At 37.4% G+C, this 21,472-nt stretch overlaps 1 protein-coding gene across 1 annotated transcript; it reads right to left on the reverse strand.

Moving 5' to 3' along the window:
* Positions 1 to 50: 50 nt before the first annotated feature.
* Positions 51 to 7,778, reverse strand: gucy1b2 (guanylate cyclase 1, soluble, beta 2). The gene is made up of 14 exons (XM_016489946.1): positions 7,767 to 7,778; positions 7,054 to 7,127; positions 6,880 to 6,974; positions 5,465 to 5,625; positions 5,025 to 5,124; positions 4,623 to 4,819; positions 4,285 to 4,396; positions 3,725 to 3,828; positions 3,405 to 3,621; positions 2,860 to 3,180; positions 2,618 to 2,766; positions 1,340 to 1,486; positions 1,092 to 1,246; positions 51 to 814 (listed from the first exon to the last, which is right to left on the reverse strand). Exons 1-14 carry the CDS (start codon positions 7,776 to 7,778, stop codon positions 532 to 534), a joined length of 2,127 nt encoding a protein of 708 aa, XP_016345432.1. The 3' UTR covers positions 51 to 531.
* Between the last annotated feature and the right edge of the window lie 13,694 nt (positions 7,779 to 21,472).

The following is a 21,472-nucleotide window of genomic DNA, read 5'->3' on the forward strand; positions in this document are numbered from 1 at the left end:
ATTTTCATGCAGTCATATTTTTATTTGAGAGGAAAGCAGATTGTGTGTTTTTGGGCACAGTGAATAATTAGTTCCCATGTTGCCTAACAGACTGCAGATGACCTCAAACGAAAATTTGATCGCTATACAGCAACCATATGTTTATCTACCTCTGGTCATCTGTGTTTGCCATCTGATTTCCACATGAAAACAGTCTATAATAAGTGATTAATTTCTCCAGAGGGAGATTAGCTTTCTCCAGGGGTGGTTCTACTGCTGGCCATCACCAGCGGGCAACCAGCAGGTGCAAATGAAGCCAGGCTGCACGAGGAGCACTGGGAATCAGCGTAGAGACTTGCCTTTCCCATATGACAAATCTGTGTCCACAAAGTAGAAATCCCCCACTGTTTCTTGTAGAGCTGGGAAAAACAGACATTATACACAGCACATGGCACATGGTGCTGCGAGTTTTAGATTACAGCTGTTGATTTGTGTTACTGGCCCTCTGAAATTCTATCTTCTTAAAATTGGGTTTAATTCAGTGATGTTGGACTAAAGTATCGAGCAGAACTTAGTACTAATGCTGTCTGAATGAAGACCATTGTGTAAATGTTTGAAGTCAGTGGGGCTTTCGTATGCTGGCGTTACATCGAATTGAATTAAATGATCGGGGGAGATTTTGCCTGGACAGAGAGATGGTGATGATATGTGATTTTTCGGGTTTTCAACTTCTTCCTCCTTTTTCTCTTCCTCTTTCTGCCCACCGTCTGTGTCTTCAGGACTTACTTCTGTGCAAATGATAGTTTCAACAAAATCATATATGTAAATACAGTGACTAAATATTAAGCAACACAACTGATTTCAACATTGATACTAATGTAATGTTTCTTGAGCACCAAATCAACACATTAGAATGATTTCTGAAGGATCATGTGACACTGAAGACTGGAGTAATGGTTGCTCAAAATTCAGCTTTTCCATCACAGGAATATCAAAATAGATGACACAATATTGCACAATACTAGCTACTTTATTTTTCTGTATTTTTGATCAAATAAATGCAGCCTTGGTGAACATACTTTAATGAATAAAAAGTTCAAAAGAACACAAACCTGTATGTGAAGGGGCTCAGGTGTATGTGATCAGGAACTCCATGGCTCTCCATCCGAGAGGCTGTATTGACCGTGTCTCCAAACAAGCAATAGCGTGGCATTTTGTCACCTACAACACCTGCCAAAACTGAACCGGTGTGCAGGCCTACTCTGATCTAGATTGACAATAAACCAATTCATTTGGCAAATCATATGATAAAAGAGCACACAGAGCTTATATTTACATAGAGTGAACTGTATAAACACACCTGTATGGGCTGTCCTGTGATAGGGCTGGTTACTTCTCTCGCAGCAATTCTCATACCGAGGGCAAAGTTTGCCACCCGCTCTGCATGAGTGTCTGTAGGAACGGGCACACCGCCAACCACCATGTAAGCATCACCTATAGTTTCCACCTGTTGTGAGACAATATCATTTTCCACTTTAATTACTTGCAAGTGAATAATTGTGAAGGTTTTCCTCATAATTTCCCATTTCATTTTACACACACACACACACACACACACAAACACACACACACACACACACACACACACACACATATATATATATATATACATATACAGAGCTGTGTAGATGACTTAAAAATTACATAATGAAAACTGTAGTTAGTATTAGTCATTTTAGGTAATGTATTCTGACAACTTTCTAAGATTACTTTTAGACTATTTTCTATCTAACTTGTTTTAAACTTACAATTACACATACCATACTGATATAAAATAAAAAATCAAAGACAAAGAAAATATATTCCATTTTTTGATATCAACATTATTAAATTCATTAAACTAGGATTTCCCAAACTGGGTTTAATTCAAGAACTACAGTGGGCTTGTGAGTTGATAAAAAGCTAATAATTATTAAATCATAAAAATGTAAAATATATTATTAAAAAATTTAAACACTAAAAATAGAAATATTTAATTTGTTTACCTGCATTCAATGTGACCATTTAGAGACACTGAACCGTAAACAAGCAAATGTTTTGTTCAATTATTGAAATATTAACTTTCTCAGGGATATTTCAAGTAAATATCTCATGTCAAAAGAGCTCTTTTCACCCAAATTTAGAAGCATGGTTTCCAAATTTATTTACATTACATTTACGTGACCATTTTATATTGTGAATATAATGCAAGCTAAATGGTATGACACAGTAGGATTTTTAGAGAGTAAAATTTAAAAAAGAAAAAGAATCAGGGGTCAATCAATAAATTATGAATGATTTACTGCCATTGTGTGAATAATATGTAATCATGTAATCCATAAAAAGTAACTAATCTGAGTATGAGCATTATAAAATGTAATATACTCTAATATGATTTTTGGAATCTGATTATGTAATCCAGATTACATGTAATCATTTACTACCCAGCTCTGTATATACTTATATATTACATTCATATAATAAATGATACATATTTAAAGCAAATATATATCGTTTTTTATTTTTTATATTTTTATTTATTTAATAGATAGATAGATAGATAGATAGATAGATAGATAGATAGCGCCATCCTACACACCTTATAGACATTGTGGATGTTTGTAAGTCGATCAAATCTGGAGTACATGGCGTTGAGCATGTTGACTATTTGAATAGGTTCACAGGCTGCGCAGATGTTAGTGAATGTGACCACATCACTAAAAAGGATGGTGCACACTTTGAACTCACCTGAAAGAGTAACAGAAAGAGTGTGATCCATGTAAAGCATGAATAATGACAAGTATAATAATGTTCTGTTGGTAGTTCCTCTGGTTTCATCACCTGCCTCTACCCTTTTGCCCTCTTTAAGCAGGTTGGCAACGTGTGTCGGCAGCATGGCATAAAGAAGCTTTTCTGATTTCTGCTTTTCAATCTCTAAGTTGCGTGAGAGGATTCTCAACTCCTCCTTCTTCCTTTCTAGCTGATTGGAGAGCTCGATCTCCGCCAACCTCTGCTGGTTGAGCAGGATCAGATCTCGTGTGGTGTCGTGCTGGGCGATGTCGGCCAGATGGAGACCCCTCTCCTCCAGTTCCTGGAGGCTTCGTAGCTTAGGAGAGCACAGATAGATCATGCAGTTGAGTGACTCCATCCACATCATCTGTCCTAAAACACACATACACAATTGCAAATTAATTATCAAATGATATGAGATATACAAAATTATGCGAAAGAGTTGCTGAAATTAAATGAAGACTTATTTTACACAAGAAATTAAAAAACATTTTGGAATCAACACAAAAGAACTTGATTAAACCAGAATGTGCCCATGCAGATAATTACAAAATGGCATAAATATCAAGTGTAATAAATCTCTATGGATAAAATACCTCTCAGTTTGAGTGTGGACTGGTTTTGGTGGATCTCCGGTAACATTTCCCTCCTGGTTTTCAGCACAAATTGGCTGTTGATGAACTTCTTGATGCTCTGGATGTTGAAGATGACCTCTGGGTGAACGATGGTAAAGTACTCATCCAGACGGATACCTGCGGTCTGCAGTCCGGGAACAAACTTCTGAATGTTGACACCTGTTTGCTTCACCACCAGCTAAAAAGACAAGAAATTGTTCAAAATGTTCAAAATGGCTGTGTTTTGATGTACTTTCATATTTGACATCTGTTAATGAAAAGAAATACAGAGTTATACTTACATCTTGATCAAAAACAATGTGAAAGGGAAAAGCATTACAGAAGGCTTGTTCTTCAATCCAAAGTCTTTTTGGGTAGCTGGGAGTGAACGATTGTCGCAGATTGCCTTAATTAAGAAAGACACCAATATAAAACCTATTAACTCAGGAAATATTTGAATAATATGTCAAAATAGGTACATTTTATGTTACAATGGGGTTGTAAAAAGCACACTGAAAATCTGGGATTCTTTGAACCTGTATACACACACACACACACACACACACATATACACACACACACACACACACACACATATATATATGGCTAGGTAGATTACTTACAAATTGTAGTCTGTTATGATTACAGACTGCACGGTGAAAAATGTAGTTAGTAACATTATCTAGGTTACTCGTTTTAGGTAATGTATTTTGACTACTTTTTAGATTACTTTTCGATTTTTTATAAAATCTATTTTTAATAATTAAACACATCTACATAATTTACTTGTAAATAATTAGCATGTGCTATGTAGTGGCACAGTCAAAGGCAAAAACAGCAGCTATGAAAAAAGCTGTCAAACCTTGGCCCAACATAACAATGCTCCTCACAATCTCCCATGGAGATCGTTTCCTTGGACACAGCTGCAGGCAGGCATACCTGGCCATCATTCTCTTCATTGTCTCTTCCTTGTCCTGTTGATATAGCAGTTGTCATAGTTACGAACTTTCTCACGTTAGTTATAATTTCAGAAATACAAAGACGGCAGACAGTTGAGTGTCTAGACCTACTTAAACATTCATGATGTCTCTCATACAAAATTAAAGTGTTGAAAATGATGGTGCCAAAGTAAAATGTACAGAAACGCATGACAGTCCCTTATGCTCTGCAGTGTCTTCCTGTCAGTGGGGACTTACACACCTCTTTCTCAGCCTGTATTTCCTCAGTGCTGCCTTTCTGTCTTGGTTGAGCCTTTCTTTTGGTCACCTTTTCCTTCTGTACCATGTGGAAAACCACATGTTCCTTCTTTCCAGTGCGCTCATCCTCTTCTGACTGGTTTAGAATGGTCATCATAACTTCACTGTCAAAGAAATCCTTTGCCACAGCCTCGATAATACCTGCCCGATGGTTATGAAAACAAAACAGTAATTAATAATGTAACATAAATAATGTATGTGACCTTAAATTAAAAATGTATGTCAAATGTATATTACACAGTGTATATTTATGTATATACTTTTGCATTTATATCAGCAAAATATTTTGGAAATTTTATGTATGTTTTGAAACGTTATGATGTTGTGATTACGTTGAAACTCTCACCTGGCACGATGTGATGTAACCCTTTCCTATCTGAGTAATAGTGAAGGAGAATTCGGCCATCATCCATCCGCTCCACACGAAAGGACGGAGCATTCATGGCCTAAAAAAGGCGTGTCATGTTACAAACCACAATAAAGTTCATAGTTCCATATTTCATATGTACTCTGCAAACAAAAAACTAAGCCGACACTAAGCTAAATGTCATTGTAAAATCAGTAGCAAGTATAACATCAAAAGTGTTAACTACACTTGGTCTAGGATTAATTTTTAATATAACACCATTGTATGTGATGATTTTATCATGTAAGACTCAATCCACATTTCGTGTTCCACAGCACTGCATTCTTATTGTTTTTCTGTGTAAACATTTGCTTGATGGATGTCTTTAGGATTACAAAGAGACAATGTGAAATTTTAAGGAGCATTAAAAGTATTCTGACCTCATAAGATAATGCCAAATAACTGTGTAAAGCATCAAGATTTTCAATGAATTCTACCAGGTTTCCACCGAGTGTTCGCAGCATAGTGTCATATCCGGACATCTTACAAAAGCTGAAAAAGTACTCTCCGAAAAGCTTCAAAACCACCTCGGAGGAGACATCTAGAAGACAAATAAAACAACATTTAAGTTTCAAAGCAGAGAAATTACTTTAAAGGAGTAGCTCAGCCCCCCCCCCCCAAAAAAAAACATTGACTCAGGCCAGTGAATGGGTGCCGTCAGATTGAGAGTCCAAACAGTTGAGAAAAACATCACAAAAAATAAAGCAGACCAATTAACAATTTGTAAAGTGAAATGTGTTTGTAAGAAATAAATCCATCATTAAGGCATTTTAACTAAGAACCATTGCTTCTGACCAAAATATGAGTCCATAGTGTATAATAAAGCTTCCTCCAGTGAAAAAGTCCCACTGTCCTTTCACATCCAAAACCACCAATGCATTTGTTTAGAACTGTTTTCACTTGTAAACGGCATTTGATCTGTGCATATTTCTCTCCTGATTCAGACAAGGCAACTTTTGAACTGGAGGAGAAAAGTTGTGATTATTATAAATCACACTTTTTGCTTCACAAGGTGTTAACTGATGGACTGGTGTAGTGTGGATTACTGGTGGATTATTGTGATGTTTTTATCAGCTGTTTGGACTCTGACGGCACCCATTTACTGCAGAGGATCCATCGGTGAGCAAGTGATATCATGCTACATTTCTCCAAATCTGTTCGAATGAAGAAACAAACTCATCTACATTTTGGATGACCTGACGGCGAGTACTTTTTCAGCAAATTGGCAAAATTCATAATTTTTGGCTGAACTATTCCAGTAAGACTGCAATTCAATTTCTCTTTCCAATTTTAATTGCGCCCAGGTTGTTTTGAGACCAGCTGAGTGGAGTTCAGGTGTGTGAGATTCACACCTGTCCTTGTCCACTCACTCTCAGGGACAGATTGGAGGACAGGTTAAGACATCAACCGTCGTGATGCCCAACGGACTATTCTCAGCAGGGACATTGTTAGCACTCTCTCAGATACTTTGATCAATGTCTGCAAGTCCCCAAGGACATTGTGAATACGAGATAACTTTGAGGTTTTCACAGTCTACTCTCTCTGTCTTTTTTCCTCAAAGCTTCATACAATGACAGACATTCAAATGTGGATCCAAACAAAACCAGGCCTTTTAAAGAAGTGAAACATTCTGATGAATTAAACAAAGTCCCTAACCAACCATTAAAGGAAGTACACATGCAAACAGACATAAACCCAAGGGCAAATAAACACATTCAGATCTAAAAATGTCTTGCAGATACAGGGTACATTGGCATCCTGTGATTTGTACTACAAAGTACAAAATGATACTCACCCAGCATTTTACAAGCCTCTTGCACTAAACGAAGAGTGATGACATCGTCGTAGATTTCATAGGTCATAAATGTCTCCTGGACACCAGCCATTAATCTGGGAAAGATTTTATTTAGTTGAAACAAACCACAAAACCATCCATGATTTCTTTAAACATTACATGTGTTATACACACCTCAAATTTTCCCATGTCTCTTCTCCAAACCTTTCAATGACCAGTGACTTCAGACACGTATTAATAAAGCCGTACTGTGAGAAAAACAGAAAAGTGCTGAAATACAATGTATACTAGAGAAAGCATTTACATTTTACATTTACATTTAAATGTTTAATGAAAAATTTTCAATAAAATAAAATAAAAAAAATCTAAAAATAATATAAAATAAAATCTATCTATATATATTTACACACACACACACACACACACACACACACACAAAGTTTTGCACATACCATTTCTCCAAACCAGCTGTTGTTATCCCAAAGTTGTACTCTGTATATTATCCACACTGAGCAGAAGATGCTCTTTAAATTGTGGTGTGTAGATTATGTAGTCTCATCCAGAACCATCTACATATGCAGACACTCCCACTCAACCATACTCTTTTACATACATTAATGCATGCACACATACACACATCCAAACATAAAGACCTCACAGCCCACTCAAGGGGAACAGGGATGCATATATTGTTCAAAGTTTGCAAATATATGCCAACTTCATGTGCAATACATGTTCTCTTTGATACTCTAACCCGTTAAACCTGTTAAATAGACAGAGCATGAATTTAATGTTTCAGTTGATCTTTTGATGCTCGTTTTTTTTTTTGGAGAAAAATCATGACCTGTCTTAACCTTAGTCTTACAGTGTTATTGTGTTTAAAATACTTTCTCTTTCATTTTATCCACCACGAGCAGAATATGTTGTTTGTGATGGAAAGTACAGTGCATAACCAGTCTTATAAACAAGATTGCAACAAAACACTTCAGACTGAGGGCAATTCTGTTTTATTTAATATTAGTACCAATGTCTTTGTGATATTTATCATGTAACTGGAGTAACAGATTCTGAGTACACAAATATATATATATATATATATATATATGAATGGGCTTTATACATTTCAAATTTTTTATTATATTTTGATATGAGGGAACATAACACATTATTAGCTATCTACTATGTTTGGACATGTTAATTTAAGTGTCTTAAACCTCCTCATTCCAAACGTCACTGATTTTTAATTTTTTTATTTAGGCTATATATTTATATATTATCTGCAACAATTTTGTTGTAAGGCTATACTTATAACCTATCGATTGGTCACTGATCTTTTTTCTTTTGCTATAAATAATATCAGATTTTGATTTGGTTGTACACTGTTGACCTGAAATGTCTTTGTAGCCAATATCTGTCACGATATAATGTTACTGTAGCCTATAGCCTATGTTTCTATTTATATACACAGTACATCTAAACATTTTATGTCAGAAAAATATTATTGCAGGTGTTTAAGTTATTTTTTTTTTTTCATCTTGGAAAGGAGGAGGATAATAGAAGAAGAATCTGAAATATTTGGCAGTTCAGGGAAACTTCCGTGGAAACTCCTCGAGTAAAAACGGCAATAAAAGCCGCTGCTAGTGATTGAGTGTGTCAGTCACTGCACTGGAGTAAGTTAGGGCATATCCTTGAGAAAGCACCTTAAAAAGACACGTTTAAGAGTTTACAGAAGACCTTTGGACTTTCTATTCCACCTTTTTACGGTTAATTGTGTTGGGAACTACATACATGTGCAGTAAAATCTCGTTTAAAAGCTGCGTGTGCTAACGGCAGATAAACATTGACTGAGACAAACGAGACGAAATCAAGAAGACGAAATCAAGGTAAGCTGTGGCTGTTTTTTCAAGCTTCTGTTCTTTTCCTTTTTATGCAAATAGCGAAGGCGTCCACTACCAAATGCAAAGTTCTTAAAGTAGGTCAGTGGAATTAAGCAAAATGATTATTTTTATAACCCAGAGAGCTGCCTACTTGGCATTTTGTCATCATAGGTAAGTTGGCGATAGTCTAAATCAATCGCAAACGACAGTCTATTTCTATATATATATAAAAAAAACAACATATATTATATTTGGCCCTGAAACAGGTGTCTGAATATAAGTTGTTTTTACTAGCGAAGCTGCTTTTTGTATAATTGATGTCTAAAAACTCAATAACCTTAAATATTCGCTGTGTGCTTTCAGTTCAGTGTCTATTAAAATGTGCCAGTCTCATTTAAATATATTTGTAATAAGAAAGTTGACAGTGGTGTCACGTGTGACTTGTTATATTCTCTGCGCTGTGTAGATACGTTACGTTGGCCCAATCATTGTAGTCAGCGATAACTGAATAAGGATTTTTAAAACTAATTGTACTAATTTTTATAAAGAAGCGTGTGCGGCTGTTCCGTTTATTTTTCGGTTGCCAGTTGCTTAAATTAATAGATCTGAACGATTGTACTTTGTTTTTACATTTTTTAATACAGATCAATGTTTAGGTTTCTCAGCCGCCTAGAACTATTAGCTTGCAACACATTGCCACCTAGTGGTTAAAAGAGTACATATCTTGCACATACAGCAGTGCAAATACATTTTTATTCTTTCCTTAGATGTTTTGCGAATCTACTCTGTGGAGCATTGAATGTGAGGAGCATCTTCAGACAAACAGGGATCCCATATGCCTGGTGGAAATCTCATCGGGCAGATCTGTGTCCACGGAGGACATGAATGGAGAAGGGTGGATATCTGAATACCAGATGCCGTCCAAACAGGATCACAGGGTCATCAGTAAACCACAAATGATAGCCAGGAGCCGAATCTTCCACTCTACAAAGTTCTGGACCTTCCTCCAGTTCAAGACATCCACACGAGCATGATGGGACATGTGACCTTCTGCTGTGTCAAAAAGACTTTTAAAAAGGACTTGCACGTTGAATATATTATCTTGTTAATATATCATTACGTGAATTATATTTATTAAGGAGAAATTGCATGCTTGTTTTTTAGGCACATTTTTCTATATGTAAGGAAGCTTTAAAAGGCTGTTGCTTTAAATTTCCACCAGAGGGCAGCGATAAGTCACGGCCACTATAATGAAACGTATATGTGTTGACAAGGTTTTGTTTGTCCAAGTAGCTCTTTGTAGCATTTCCCTATAGGGTAGAGCTTGTCATATCTGGCTGACTATAATTTTTGTGAAAAAAACATATTAAAACAAAAATTCAATAATAAGTGAACTTCTATCAAAGCTAAAGTTCAGCTAAAGGTTTCATTTCTCCTCCCACTTCAAAATTAATTAAAATGCACGATTACACAAATGATCTGAAATGTCACTTTAAGGTTTAATAATACATTTTTAAGCCAAGGTTAAAATGGTACCATTTTATACTGTATGAAGAATGTGATTTTATTAGTTGCACTATGTATATGTTTACAGCTGAATTTGAAATGCACTATAAAAGTGTGTCAGATGTGCATTTGTATATAATGTATTCTATATTGTGGTTTGTTGTTTTTAATAAAATGCTCAAATTGTGTCTTGCTTTCTCTTTGTTTGACAGGCAAATATTCAAAGGTAAAAAACAACAACTATATGAACAAAGTAAAACACGGCATGTTTAATACATATAAATGAAAATATGTTATTGATTAGAATTCGCACATCAAGGATGGGAGAAAAATATGGCAGATCATTAAAAAGGGATTGAGAATGCCAGATTCAATCCATAAGGGGTTTGTTTGTTCGGCCCAAGGACTCAGGATACAAAGTGCCCCCTCTGATCATTTGCATTGAGGCCTTGAAAGAGCTCTGATCCGAACACACACACGCTCTGCCATGATCTAAGTAGTCTACATCCAAAACCTGTTTGTCACTTTTAACTTCTCATGCAGCCCTCATTAAATCAAATGATGGCAGAAAAATAATTGAACAAGTAATCACAAAGAAACAGCATTCATATGGAGGGCATTTACATCTCTCCTCTGCCTTGCTGACCTGTCTCTGCATATTGAGAAAGGGGAAGGGATTTATTTATCATGAAGAAAAGTTTGGAATAATGACTCCAGCCAAGAAAAGATCCAAGGATGTGTTTAGAATGGAACTCGCATAAGGATAAGCCAGCTCGTAAACCTCTGGTGAAATGTCATTTGCTGTTGTTTTATAGGTAGAGACCCTCACAGAAACCTCTCCTGCCTTGTTCTTGTCAGAAACTGAGAAACAAAATAGTTGCAATCACCGTAAATTATGATAGCGTCATTAACATACAGTTTCATGTTATTTAACGACGTTTAACAACACATAATTTTATATGCCGAACCCAGGAGAGTACCTAGACAAATTTTAAATGCTGACAACTAAACACTATCGTAACTGTTTAGGCTAGTAAAGGACATCATAATGGTAGGCCCTATACTTGATAATCGATAACTTTATAGTCATGGACATTTTTCAAACACTTATAATATTTTAAAGCTTTGTTATTCCTCAACTCTTTAACTGTGCAGTGAAATTCACTTTAAAGATTAATTTTTCTTTCCTAAAAATGTGTCGGAAAACAAAGACTTTTAAAACGAAAATGACATGAAATTACCATTATAACCAGTAGATGGCAGCAGAGGATGACTCATTAGCTCAGTTGCCATTTCAACTCCCTAGATTTTTTTGTTTTTGTTTTTTAGTTTAGTTTTGTTTTGTTTTTACGTCTTGCTTTCGGATTTATTATAAAATGACTATTATAAGAATTTTTGGGAATTTTATGTAATGAAGTATGATGTATAGCAAGTGCAGGAAGTCACAAAGTCTCATGTCATTTAAAATATAAATAAATAAACAAGTCCAGACACCAACAACCTAGAAGGGTTATTTATTTAAATATTTAACCAGGTAACTACAATTTAAATAAGTTGATTATTAATTAAATAATGCATTAAATGTTTAAATATTTAAAAACTACATTTTTAAAGTTTTATCTTTAACTGTAGAAGCTGCTAAATATATTCAGCCAACACAGACTTGTTGCTGATGCAGCTTTGTTAGAGCTACTCTGAATTTAGTCTGCATCACTTAATGCACAGCTCTATTTTAACACTGGCTGGTCAGACGTTTTTTTTCACTGTCAATCACAGCAATGACTCGCGGAACAATTTAGCAGATTTACTCACATAATTATTTACACTTGTGTTTGTCATTCCTGAAACAGTATATGTGAACTTTTGGTCCTCTTAGATAAGCAAAAACTTTCTTCAAATTGTGAATGGATTATGTTGAGAAACTGAGCAAAGGGCGCTCCCCTTGTATTTTGACACAGTTGACTGAAAATGACTGAGCTGGCTTATTTAAAAACCAGGAAGTAACAGTGCATGTAATCCATTACGGCACTGCATAAACGCAGCTTTTGATGCTAGTTGTGAGTGGTTGCCAGGGTTGTCTATGTGGTTGCTAAGGTTTTCTGAGTGATGTTGTAGCATATTGCTATGCGGTTGCTTGGGTGTTCTGAGTGGCTGTTTACTGGCCCAAGTCAAAACCCAAAGAATAAGTAATAATTGTAGTGTCTCCTAATTAAATGTTCTATTATGAATATTTAATTGTGATTACAACTGAAGCAAGCACTTTTGAACATATCGCTCTAAATGAACATGCAACAAAACATGGCAACAACAACAAACAAGACATGACAGCATGTTTAAGACTCGCTGATGGCTTTTGAAAGTTGTATGTTCATTGGAGGCAGTGAATGTTCTTTCAGGATCCAGATACTCAAGCACAAAAGTCCAGCCTTGATCCCAAGGGGATACTTGCAATTTCCTTTGGACTTCATTGGCAATCCAGTGAGACCACAAAGACCAGCAGCATGAAGGAAATTAGGCTACTGAGAAAATAATTCAGAGAGGAAACGTCTGAGCCTTCAAAGTGACCCATCTGGCAAAAAAAACAAGTGTCTTTAATAGGTTCATAAAGTAATTTCCGAGACATAAGATGATATTAACGCAAAGGTGAGGAGAGCAAGGACTGAAGACCTCAAATCAAACCGAAGGACAGCTTTTTCATTCTTCTCATTACAGCCGCGTGTTTTCTTTCTCTCCTCTGTCAAATCGAACCTTTGACGCGCCTGAAAAGAGAAACAGACTCATTAAAATTTTTTCCCTTAAACTGTCAATTTTCTGTTTGCCGGATCCGTCTACAATGCGTTTGTCCTGAGGGATATACGAGTATATTCAAAGCTGAGTGTACAGTATAGAAGCACTTTCTTCAAGGAGAATTTAATCAAAACTCTTGCTGTATTTATTTCCATGCCTTCGTTTTTATGAGAGAGTGAAAGAGAGAGAATATGAATATAGAAAAAAGCCTTTGAATAAAGGCCTATGTAATATCATATCAGTTAATCATGTTACTGTACGATACAAAGCTCCCCCTCCGTCAGCGGCCAGCCTTGACCTTGTCCATCCTTATTCATATCCTCAGTTCAGCAAATGAGTTTTATTACAGGTGACAGCTCAGATTCATGTTTCCGAGATGCAGGCAGAGACAAAAGAGAGAGACTACTTTTAGATGTCATGTTTGGGCCTGTGCTCCGTCGGTCGGATCAGACAAGTCTGAGACGCGTGAAACAGATTCTTTAAAATGGAAATGAAATCAAAATGGATCATATTTAGTTTCTTAATATACAGTCCTGGTCTTATCATGCATGATCAGCCATTGAAATGAATGTGAATGGACAGCTTCCTCCAGTTATATGTTAAGAAAGATTTGCATTTTTTGCACAAACGTAAAATAAAAAAAATCAGGTTTCCTATTAAGAAGCTAAGCTGTTTTCAGCATTGATAATAATAAGAAAAAATATGTTTCTTGAACATATTAAAATGATTTCTGAAGGATCATGTGACAGTGGAGTAATAGCTGCTGAAAATTCAGATTTGCCATCAATGTAAAAAAATTAAATATGAAAATATTTGTTATTTAATTCTAATAGTATTTTATGATATATTTGTTTTTACATAAATTCTTAATTATACATTTTAAGTAAATTAATACATTAATACATACAGGTTCACATCTTCAAGTACAAATGTAAAGACAGTGTGTCTGTTTCTACACTTTACATCTGTGTTTCTGCAGACGTGGAGCACAATTTTATTTGTAATTACATCAGCAGAAGACACAGCAGAAAATGGAGGAAAAAAGGGAGAAGAAACTGAAGTGTAGATTATCCTGCCAGCTGACATTGAGAAGTGCAAGAACAAAGCACACACTTTCTTAGTCAATGAGGACTTCAAGGCTCTCTCCGCAACCTAGTGTTTGACCTTCACTATAGGGAGGCCTTGAGACAAAGGATTATCCAGGTCTCACAGTAAAATACATCAAGATCTAACTCCAAAAAATGTCCCTGCATGCACTTCGGTCAAGGAGATGACTAGCAGTCATTACAATACTAGCATTAGCATTAAACTGCTAACACTTTATTTTGATGGTCCGCCATCAAACATTCTACCTTTCCGTCTGTAAGTAACTTAAAGGTGACATATCATGAAAACTTTTTCCAAGTTTAAGTGCTGTAATCGGGTCCCCGGTGCATCTACCAACCCAGAAACCATTTTTTGGTAAGCCTTTCTCTGCAAGTTTGTGAAAAAAACGAGCCGCTCAGATTTCAGAGTTAGTCAACATAGTTTTGAGAGTTAGTCAACATAGTTACTTATAGTTAGCATAATGTCTAAAGTGGACTATCAATCCATCAGCCATCAGCTGGGACATAAAGGGGGTACCCTGGTCGGTCAGGATCTCTGCTGGGATGCCGACTCGGCTGGAGAGCAGGAAGAGTTCCTGGGCAATGGCTTTGGTGGTGGCTTTTCGGAGGGGAACTGCAGCGGGGTACCGGGTGGCATAGTCGACAATCACCAGGATGCGTTCATGTCCCCGGGCAGACTTAGGCAACGGCCCCACAAGGTCCATCCTGATGCGCTCGAAGGGCACCTCGATGATGGGCAGCGGTATCAGCGGACTGGGGGGAGGCGTCCTGGGTGACGCCACCTGGCGGCAGGTCGCGGTGCACAATGCAGCCTGCCAGTCAGGTCCGTGCGGGACGTGCGGGGACTTCCGTTGGCATGGGGTCATCCTGCGGAGAGGGAGCCGCCGGCCTGCTCACTGGTCGCGGGGTGCCCTCCGGCGCGCCCCGCTCCTGGACCACCCTCTGGGGAAATGGCGGCGCTCGCTCCCTAGCATCCCGGTGTTGGGCCGCATCCACCAGCTCGACAGCCTCGCGAGTCGCGTGAGTTCGGCGGCCTGGGCAGGCAGACGGGGCTTATATTCCCACTTGTGGAAGTGCTGGGCTGCACAGATAGGGGATAACCCCAGGCAGGCTAGGATTTCCTTCTTGACCTCCTTATATTGATCAGCGGAGGCGGCGGGAAGAGCGAAGTATGCACGCTGAGCTTCGCCCGTCAGCAGGGGAGCCAGCACCCGTGCCCAGTCATTCCCTATGCCATCCTTCCGTGGTGGCCGTCGCTTCGAACATTTGTAAGAAAGCTTCTACGTCATCATGAGGAGTCAGCTTGGGTAGCAGCTTCGCAGCTTGTACTCGGGGGTCCGGCAGCGGAAAGAATAAAACGGGATAATAAAGAGATCCAACATTATCAGGGGGAATATATATATATATATATATATATATATATTATGAGGCACCAAACAGGAAATAATTATGTAAAATCTGAATATATAAACTTAAAATGTGAATATACAGTTATAACCACGAATATATATATATATATATATATATATACAAATCATAGTGTTTCCATACATCATATAAATTCTATTTAATTGTTTCTCCGCCCATAATCCTATCTTCTCTCCTCTCCACAGCAGCATATCTCCACCCATAATTTAGGCTTTTATGCAAACATGACCCTGTTTTACTCACCTGTGAAGGCAACGTATACATGCCCTGCTTAAACAAGCCTTACAAAAAGTGATGAAAGTGTCATAAATCATAGAGAGAGGGGCATTCATCTCTCTGCAAATAGCCCGCTCCCTCCTCCTCTCTCAATTACAACCCTACAGAACATAAATTAATATGTAAAATTGTTGGACCGTGGTGGCAGAGTTGCAGCAGTTAAGGTCACAGCTATCAATCTCCAGCGGGCGGAGCGGCACCCACTGACAGATTTTCCACCCGCAGAGACGGCTCGGTGATTGAGAGGCACAGAGCCAGATGAACTGTGGGCAACCTGGCTCACCTACAGTATACCTGAGAACAAGGGAGCAGAAAGACAGAGAGGATACAGAACGGATTAAACACAGTGATAGAAAAGACGGAATGAGATCATTAAAAGGACAGTCCACCCAAAAATGAAAATTCTGTCATTGTTTGGTTATCGTCATGTCATTCCTGTATGACTATCTTTCTTCTGTAGAACACAAAAGAAGATATGTTGGAAACAAAATCGTTTTTGGGTCCCATTGACTTCCATAGTATTTTTGCTGATTTTTGAGACACAGGACAAAACCTGCCATTAATTTTGAAAACCGCATTAATGTCCTTAAAGGGCACAACATTCACATTTACATGTTGTTTGAACATAAATGTGTGTTGGCAGTGTGAGTACACAACCACCTTATAATGATAAAAATCCACCTGCTCCTTTTTTAAATCCCCATAAATCATAAGCAGTGTCTCAGAACAAGCCATTTGCAGAATCTGTACATTGTGACATCACTTTGCACAGGCCCTGCCCACGACTGTTGACGGACACTGCTGCATTAGCAGAGACCCCACCCTGAGTCGGACACAATCCTCCATGCTTATCTGCACGCTAGAGCATTTAAAAGCAGCATTCAAGTAAGAAATGTCTTCTTATTAGAGTTACAGAAATTATTCATTCAAGAGCAGTGAGTGATTTTCTGTTTTTATTTTATTGTTTGGGTCATAGACAGCAGAAGGTACTGTATATTACACTGCTGTCACTTCATACACAGATCTAATATAAACATGCGATTCCTTTCCCAGCTATTTATCTTCACAGACATAACCGTCTGTGTTTTTGTAACGTGTGTTTTAAAATAAACTTGTGTGTATTTGACAGTTTAGGTGCAATAAGACATGAAAGAAATCTTAGTTTAGTACTCACAGGCCATGTGACAGCCGCTTTCTGTGTGTGTGCTTCGGATGTGTGCGTTCTGAAAACTGTATATCAGACGTTTAAACGTATGATATGACTCTAAAACGCATGATTTCAGCGTGATAGACATTATATTCAAAATCAAACAGATGTTTTGTTTTGGCAGAGGCACAGCTCTATTCTCGAAAAGTTGTTGTGGCAAGAAAGGATACAGCTCTTGATTTAGAGGCTTCACAGTCACCTTGCCCTCTACAAAATCTATTATTTGTTAGAAGTTTTAAGGTAATTAGGGCATAATGTAATTAGAATTAAAATCTAAAACAGAATTGTATATAATACGTGGAAGGCCTGGTCTCTTATATATAAGATAGAGGGCAGGGCTGACTTGTCTTCTTCTCTAACTCTCATTTACAATAACCCAGAGTTTTTGCCTAGTCTCTCAGATACCGGTTTTAAAACTTGGAAAACTTATGGGATATGCAGACTTTGTGATTTGTTTAATGAAGGTTCTTTAATGTATTTTGAAGATTTGGTTATAAAATATAAGCGGCCCAGATTTAATTTCTTTAGATTTCTTCAAATAAGCAGTGGCGGCTCATCGGGGGAGGCAGGGGAGGCACAGCTTCACCATAATTTTGAGGTGAAAATGGGAGGAGGACGATTTAATGTTAATAAAATTCACAATTCATTTCAGTTCATGTCTCAGAATGTGTATTTTTTTGTTTGTAATTTCACAGTTGTAATACCATAAGGTGAAAGCGCCGCTTTTCTATCGCGAATGTGCCGAATCTGTTGATTTAATTGCAACCGCTAATGATAGAGAAGGGTAGGGGGAGGCCGGGGAAGAGCTGAGCTCTCGTGCCTCCATTGGTAAAAAAAATTAGCCAATCACCATCGAGTGTTCACTTTCAGCGCTGAGGAGTGTTGAGAAAAGAACCCTTGCAAGGGAGGCTAACCTCCCTTCTGATATCAGCCAATCATCAAAGAGACGTAAATTACGTGATATTAGTTTGAACGTCTGCCGCTGCGCTGATAATGTACCAAGTACTTATGACCAAGAGCTTGTAACACTCCAAAGAGAAAGGAAAACTTGAAATCACATCATATATGACCCCTTTAACACAGCCTTTTAAGAAGGGATGGATGTTTGCTTCAAATGATAGGGCAGGTAAATGAAATTATATTATCTTGCTGTATGTATGTCGTTTTCTTTACGTTTTCTGACAAATAAGGGAATATATTTTTTAAAGTACTATATTGTAACTCCTCCACGTCAGTTATAGAGAAGATTCTGCTGAATCCACCATCACGTAAGCAGATCACATACTTTTATAATGCCCTTTGCTCATACGAAGTGGTGAACACCCAGGATCTTAGAAGATTATGGGAGGCGGAGTTTCAATTGACCATCACAGAGGAGGAATGGGAACTGGTCTGGAGTCAGGCAAATAAGATCTCTATTTGTAATAGGGCCAAAGCTATTCAGCTCAGGATTGTGCATAGACTGCATATCACATCGCTTCTTAGAAGCAAGTTTGACTCAAGCAATTCACCATTATGTGTTAAATGTAAGGTGGAAGTGGGAGATTACACCCATTTATTATAGAACTGTCCAGTAATTAGAGCGTATTGGTCAAAAGTTGTTATTTGTATGAGCCATATGTTTGGACTTGAGCTACAGTTGAACCCCTTGTCTTTGATTTTGGGTCTCCCAGTTGGACACTTGCTGAACAAATTCAACAGTCGTCTATTTGACATTCTAGCCTTTGCTGCCAGAAAAAAATATTTTAACTTGGATCAGAGGCAAACCCCCATCCTTGAAAGGATGGCACAAGATTATTAAGGAAATTATTCCCTTAGAATTCTTAACTTGTGTTACTCATATGTCTACTGAAGCTTTTCCTCAAGTTTGGACTCCATACTTGGATTGTATCGATGTTTCTTTAAGTAATATTTTGAGTTTTGGTATGTCATAATGCACTTTATTATTATTATTATTATTAGGGCCCGAGCACCGATGGTGTGAGGACCCTATTGGAATTGCTCCGTTTCTTATTATTATTCTTCCGCTTCTTCTTCTTCTCCAAAGTGAATTGCATTTTTGAGGGCCTAAACATGCTCCAAAACTCATGAAACTTTGCACACACATCAGAACTGGCGAACATTTACATCTGATATGTGTTTCAGAATTGGGAGTGGCAAAATGGCTCGATAGCGCCACCTATAAAATTTAAACGAAGTGCCCCTCGAGCTACGTTTCACGTACACATATGAAACTCAGTACACACATGTAACACACCATTACCTACAAAAAAGTCTCTGGTTCAAAATCCGAAACCCAACAGGAAGTCCGTTATTTTGAATTTCCTGTATGATTTTTGGGCAGTTTTTGTCATTTTCAGACCTCGTACCTTAACGAACTCCTCCTACAGTTTTAATCGGATCATCTTCAAATTTGCTGAGTGTAATTATAAGGCCTTTGCGATGCTAAATTGCGAAGATCTTGAGTTTTCGTCGAAGGGCGTGTCCCTGGTGGCCTGACAAAATTTGATGTTTCGCCATGAAAGAGGAAGTTGCTGTAACTCAGGCAAGCAATGTCCGATCTGCCCCAAACTTCACACGTTTGATAGGTGTTATGTCCTGAACAAATACCCATGCTCATATTCAGTTATAGTCATAGCGCCACCTGCTGGCAACAGGAAGTGTCATGGTTAACACTGTTATGGACTCCTAGGAACATATTAAAAAGCGTCAACAAGTGTTAAATAGGCTGGCAACATGCTAGAAGCATGCTAAAACATGCTAGCAACACTTAGCTAAGTTTTCAAGCATGCTATTAATGCAGTGAAACAGAAAGTTACTGTAACTCATGCATACAATGTCCAATCTGCCTCAAACTTCACATGTTTGATTAGAGTCCTGGCCTGAAGACATCTAAATGCTCATATTTGGTTATAGTTATAGCGCCACCTACTGGCAACAGGAAGTGACATGTTTTACACTGTTATGCACTATTAGCAGCACAGTAAAATATGCCATTGTGTGCTAAACATGCTAGAAATATGCTCAAACATGCTAGCAACACTTACTAAGTGCTAAAGCATGCTATTAACACCATCAAATAGGAAGTTGTTGTAACTCATGCATACAATGTCCAATCTGCCTCAAACTTCACATGTTTGATTAGAGTCCTGGCCTGAAGACATCTACATGCTCATACACCTACTGGCAACAGGAAGTGACATGTTTTACACTGTTATGCACTATTAGCAGCACAGTAAAATATGCCATTGTGTGCTAAACATGCTAGAAATATGCTCAAACATGCTAGCAACACTTACTAAGTGCTAAAGCATGCTATTAATACTATGAAACAGGAAGTTGTTGTAACTCATGCATACAATGCCCAATTTGCCCCCAAACTTCACACGTTTTATAAGAGTCCTGGCCTGAACGCATCTAAAAGCCAATATTCAGTTATAAATATAGTGCCACCTGCTGGCAACAGGAAGTGGCATGTTTAACATTGTTATGGACTCCTAGCAACATATAAAAAAATATATAAAGAAAATGAAATAGGCATGCCAACATGCTAGAAACATGCTAAAAGATGCTAGCAACACCTAGCTAATCTGCTAAAGCATGCTATCAATACAATGAAACAGCAAGTTGCTGTAAACTCAAGCATGCAATATCAAATCTGCCCCAAACTTAACATGTTTAATAAAAGTCCTGGCCTGAAGACATCTACATGCCCGTATTCTCTTATAATCATAGCACTATTTTTTATCACTAGCATTGTAAAAGATGGGCATTGTTTGTTAGTTGGTTATGTTTATGTTATAAGTGGTTGAAATATTGATAAAAAGATGCAATAAAAAATGATATAATAAATTATCTGTGGGGTAAACTTCACAGACACCTCAGGACACCTGAGACTTACACTGCATCTTGTAAAAATGGGCATAATATGGGCCCTTTAATCAAAATTGAACTTTTTTTTTTGATCAACTGGCTCCAGCTAAAACTATCTACATTCAAATATATGACAATATAAATACACATGAAGCTTAAATGGAAATATAAGCTTGTATCTTTAAAAGATAACTTGCTACTATGTTCTATGTTCTATGTTATTTTTCCACTTCTGTTGCTAAGTCTTTGCACTTCAAAATTACATAGATAAATAGATTCAAATAGATAAATTTGTTAAATGATTCTCAATAATTTTTCACCATTTCTATTTGAGTACAGGTTTTGCATTTTTCAATATCAAGAGTATTGTAATTAACAATTCTGAAGTGGATTTGCCATATGTGACAGGCAGCATTATTTAAAGTTTCTAAATCCCTTAAGACATGACTGTGTTTAAATTAATCGTACATCATAAAAGCATTCTGAGATTTGAGAAGTGGTCTGCATCTCCTGCGATGCATCAGAGTCACCCC

The sequence above is a fragment of the Sinocyclocheilus anshuiensis genome, unplaced genomic scaffold, assembly GCF_001515605.1.
Source record: "Sinocyclocheilus anshuiensis isolate Anshui unplaced genomic scaffold, SAMN03320099.WGS_v1.1 scaffold1154, whole genome shotgun sequence".
Lineage (NCBI taxonomy): Eukaryota > Metazoa > Chordata > Actinopteri > Cypriniformes > Cyprinidae > Sinocyclocheilus > Sinocyclocheilus anshuiensis.